Here is a 5,219-nt window from a genome sequence, read left to right on the forward strand (position 1 = left end):
AGATGCCTCGCGCAGGTGAGCGAGGTGTCCCGGGGAAATGTCGACCTCTCCTGCAGTCGTTTGGAGTGAGACTCAAGCAAGTGTCCAGAGTTGTCAATAAAAGGTAGGTATTGTTGATTAAAAAAAATAAACAATCTTGTGGTATTCATAAAATGTTAGATGGAAAATAGAAACCATATAAGTGCCATTAATGGCTGATAAATACCTATAGGCCAACACTTGGTTCCAATACAGTAGAACCTATTTTGCCAAGAGATTCCTTGAAATCAAAAAGCGTTCCGACTGTAAACCATGCAGGGCATAGACAAGTCCTGACCTAGGCAACAATACATTATTTATTGTCACAGGAATGCTAAATCGTTTTTCAAAATATTCCAGTTTTAACAAAAACAGTTATTAAAACAGATCTACAATTTTAGCCTTGAGTTTGAGACTTTGTAGCCTTTTAAACATTGTTTTGAAATGCTCTATTTTGTTTTCCTTCCCACGATGTTCCAAAATGTTTTTTTTATCGTTTTCTTTTCATTTTCTTCAACCTTCTGAACCTTAAGTAGACCTACTGGTAGTCGAATGGTGTTATTACAGTCATTGGTGTTATTGTGCAATATACATTACTGCCACTGTTGTTATTACTGATTGTTTAATAACAATATGATGATAAAAAAAATGAATGAAAATATCTATGATTGTTGACCGTTCAGCAATTTCTCTTCTCTCTATCAATTTGTGTTCCATCTTCTAATCATCATGGAGTTGGGCGCATGGGAACAAAAGAGACCACCCTTTCTCCGCAACAATAAAGAAGACTAAACAACTCTCCAAATTACGAGGTATTACTAAACACACGGGCACTGTCAGCACTGCCTGACGAAAGGATCGAGTTTTGTGGTGTCTTCTTTGTTTTCACTCACTTAAAAACCACTTTACCGCATCTGTGTCGCTTTGTTAAAGTAGAACGTGAATGAAGTATAGGCCTGTATTCACCTCCATTTAAAATAATAAAACCAACAAACTGTATCCTTGACTTTCATGTGTGTTTGCTATCCAAAATATATTTGTAATCTTTGTGAAAACGAATGTTTGGGCATTTTGGTGAAATGATATCCCCAAACACATTTGACTTGACCATGCATAATACAACACTTCCAAAATATGTAGCATATTATAGCATATTTATCAACAAAATACGTTCCTACACTTATTTGGTGCATTTTTCCACACTGATGCAGAAATCTAAGATTTGATTGGCCTTTCTATGCATTGTAGGCCTATGAGAGACTATGTATGATAATGCATTGTTATTGTTCTTTATTTCATTGCTGTTTGTATAAGTTGACACCCATTTTAAAAGTACTCTTCCAGGAAAAGTAAGCACTTCGTTTATTTTGTCGACGCTATCTGAACTAGACATAATTAGTCATATATTTTCAGCATATGTTTATGGTCCAAAAACATATGTGAAAACAATCATCAGGAACCAGAGAAAATTATTTATTTTAGGGCTGGAAGCTGCCCTCGGTATCCTCAAGTAATTGCGCGCTGAGAGACGGTTGGCTCTTACTGCTGTTCAGCTGTTCCCCGGTGAGGAGAGCCGGGGCTTCTCTACAAGCGACCGGCCGGGTCCAGACTGTGGGCTGGTGGCGGGCGATGACACACATGCCAATGCTGTTCCACCTGCGTAAACTCTCATAGCACGGAAATACCATCCCGGAAAAAGTCGACGGGACCCACATGGGTGGCCAGGGAAATGTATACCCCCTCCATACACCTCCACCACAACGCCTGCTAATTAAGCGGCACTATCAATCCAGGTTTTCTGCGGCTGCTGCGGACAAGCGATCAGTAGCTAATGAGGCTTCAGCCTGCAGTCAGACGGAATGCAGAAACATATTGAGGTAAATCTGAGGATATAGGCCGAGGCTATTTACTTACCATAGCTGAAAATACTATTTATATTAGGCCTACCTTGTTTTATCATTGGACAATATTGAAAAGTGCAGTCCATGCAAACAAAAATATGATCAGTTATGAATAGTCGATTGGCTATTATTTTGTAGATCTAAATATAAGTCAACATAAATACAGGAAGTAATAGTTGGCTATTTTGTCAAATATAACTGTCCCATGCGACAAGTGCTTTTTAATGTCATTGAAATTCATGAAATTATTTACGGTACCTTGAAGTTCTCTTCCTCTTAATAATTTTTATTTGACACACTAACTTTTCTCTAAGCTGTTTCCTAATCATTTGCAATGAGTGGTGTATTGTCTAAACCCCACTATAACACATGTTATTTTTGTACCGTGTGTGAATAGGAATATTTTTTGATAATGTGAAGTGGTCAGACAAGAGAGATTCCTCACCACGCAGCTGTAAACCAACAGAGGCGGAACTTGTCTAATGCGCTCAAATCACAGAGCAGTACGTCGCACGACGCACTGGAGAGCTACTGCCACTAGCAGGCCTACCGCCTGCCTGTGGAAAAAAAAAAGCGGAAAGGGCTGGGCTAAGAGAGGAATCAAACCACAACCTGGGCTGCGCTTCAATCACAAACCAGTTTGGGAGAAAGTATGTTGTAGAGGAGAGGCTAGTGTATAACAAGTCACAAACTGTGGCTCAAAACTCGGATTTCTCTGCGCGCTAAACGTTAAGGAGGCAGCGTCAGAGTTTTGTATTGGAGTCCATTTTGAGGTGCTAAGGCTAATATAATTTGTTGTTCTGTATTTGTGCTGGATTTGTTTTTTGTTTTGGTGTGCTCAATGATGGACACTTACCAAAACCCAGAGGATGACGCAATGGCCCTGATGGTCCACGACACTAACACCGCGAAGGACAAGGAGCGACCGAAGGAGGAACCGGTCCAGGAAAAGGGTTCGGAGAAAACGGACCCGTCTCAAAAACCACCATATTCGTATGTGGCTCTCATTGCCATGGCCATCCGGGAGAGCACAGAGAAGCGCCTGACTCTATCTGGTATTTACCAGTATATCATCACCAAATTCCCTTTCTACGAGAAAAACAAGAAAGGCTGGCAAAACAGTATCCGGCATAACTTGAGTCTGAACGAATGTTTCATCAAAGTTCCTCGCGAGGGAGGCGGCGAGAGAAAGGGGAATTACTGGACCCTTGACCCGGCGTGCGAGGACATGTTCGAGAAGGGAAACTACAGAAGAAGACGTCGAATGAAACGTCCCTTCAGACCTCCACCGACCCATTTCCAGCCCGGGAAATCCCTCTTCGGCGGTGATGGGTACGGCTACCTGTCCCCTCCAAAGTACCTGCAGTCCAGCTTTATGAACAACTCGTGGTCGCTGGGCCAACCGCCCACCCCGATGTCCTACACCTCCTGTCAGATGGCCGGTGGCAACGTGAGTCCAGTAAATGTGAAAGGACTGTCCGCTCCCTCCTCATACAACCCGTACTCCCGGGTGCAGAGCATGGGTCTCCCCAGTATGGTGAACTCTTATAACGGCATGAGCCATCACCACCACCCGCACGCTCACCATGCCCAGCAGCTGAGCCCGGCGACCGCTGCGCCGCCCCCGGTCTCCTCCAGCAACGGAGGTGGCCTGCAGTTCGCCTGCTCCCGCCAGCCTACGGAGCTCTCCATGATGCACTGTTCGTATTGGGATCACGAGAGCAAACACTCCGCGTTACACACGAGGATTGACATTTAAAGTTTACCAGAGGGCCACTTGTAAAATGGACTCTTGTGAGAGAAAGACAATAAGTCAATTCCTGTGTATTCAAAACAGAAACAAAATTATTTTTGAAGAGACAATACAATGACGGGCTCTTTTGATCCAAATAATGTACTGAAAATTCATATGGAAAGACATCCAAGTGGGGATGGTGAGAGAATTTTCAAAAACTGTAAATTGTGAGATTAAGTGGTCACAACTAAGCACGAGGTAGCATAACTTTTTGTTGCATTGGACAGAAGGCCGTGCTATTGTACGTTATATTTGTCAAATCCGACCAGTTCCCTTTTCACGGGGATACGAATTCCATGAAAACAAAACAAACAAACAAAACCCTCTCTCCTGTCTTGGAATTTTAAACATCACCTGAACGAGTGATAATTGAATTATAACTCCTACGTATTTGAACCAGTATGTATAGTGCACTGAGCGGACTCCAGCAAAACCAGGTGAAATGTTGATTCTTTAGCCTGTCTTTATTTTTTTTATTACCGTGTCACAGTTCTTACTCGGGATGCAGGTGGGGAGATAGAGCACCGTCAGAAGGAGCAACACCAAAGATGTGTTACTTCGGGGGTCATCGACTTTTTAGGCTTCGTGACCTCTGATAGAGATGGTTTGGTTTCCGATAACATTCATTCCAGTGCCAGATTTTTTTAACCTTTTTTGTTTTTTATAATCGTAATTATTTTTGTCTCATTCATGTTGGGACCATGTTAAATTAGCACTTTTCCCTCTTTTTCTAGTATTTTGAATTTCTTAATAAACTTGTATTTCTTTCAACGTAAAACATTGGTCATTAATTAATCGTTATTTTTGCAAAAACGGTATTGTCTAAACCACAAATTTAAACAATTATCAACGATAATATTATGTTCATTATTATTATTATTAATATTATTATTATGTGGTCTATCACTAAACAAATGCATGGCCGTTATTATCCGGCTTGCAACGTAGGCTTAGAACTATACATTCCACAGATGAAGTTAATTGGAATTCTACCCGTGAAAGTTGTTCACTTAGGTCTAAACCCGAATGTGTATTTTTGTCTTGAAAATGTTCATGTTAAATTCCAGTTATTTCAACATTTTTGGCATGTAAATCCTTTGCGTAAAACACATCCAAATATCTAGCAGATGCGTAATAAGGCCTAATACTTTTGTACAGTTTAGCTAAAGTTTAGTTTACTGGTAGTTGGTTGCATATTTCATTTTTTTACACTAAATATATATTCTTCAGTCCGAAAGTAGTTTTGGAAAATGCAATTTAATTCTAAACCATTTGAACTGCTAAGCTATTAATTAGACCTTCATTTGATTCCAGTGCCAACCCTGTTGCTTAACACATGAAAACACTGCGTGGCCTGCTCTGGGAACTTGCATGCATTACAACTTTTGGCCAAAATGAAAGCGTGAACTTCTGCTTTATCTGAATAGTCTACATTCATTATTAGAGTTACCAAATACATCTACGGCAACTCATTTGTCAGCAGAGTGCAACAATTGAAGAGAGAA

At 40.9% G+C, this 5,219-nt stretch overlaps 1 protein-coding gene across 1 annotated transcript; it reads left to right on the forward strand.

Moving 5' to 3' along the window:
* The first annotated feature begins 1,111 nt into the window (after positions 1-1,111).
* On the forward strand, positions 1,112-4,492 carry LOC110503150 (forkhead box protein L2). Its single transcript, XM_021581496.3, has one exon. The coding sequence runs from the start codon at positions 2,761-2,763 to the stop codon at positions 3,676-3,678; it is 918 nt and encodes a 305-aa protein (XP_021437171.3). The 5' UTR covers positions 1,112-2,760; the 3' UTR covers positions 3,679-4,492.
* The last annotated feature ends 727 nt before the right edge of the window (positions 4,493-5,219 follow it).

This window comes from Oncorhynchus mykiss, chromosome 24 (assembly GCF_057628025.1).
Source record: "Oncorhynchus mykiss isolate SJ-2025 chromosome 24, ASM5762802v1, whole genome shotgun sequence".
NCBI lineage: Eukaryota > Metazoa > Chordata > Actinopteri > Salmoniformes > Salmonidae > Oncorhynchus > Oncorhynchus mykiss.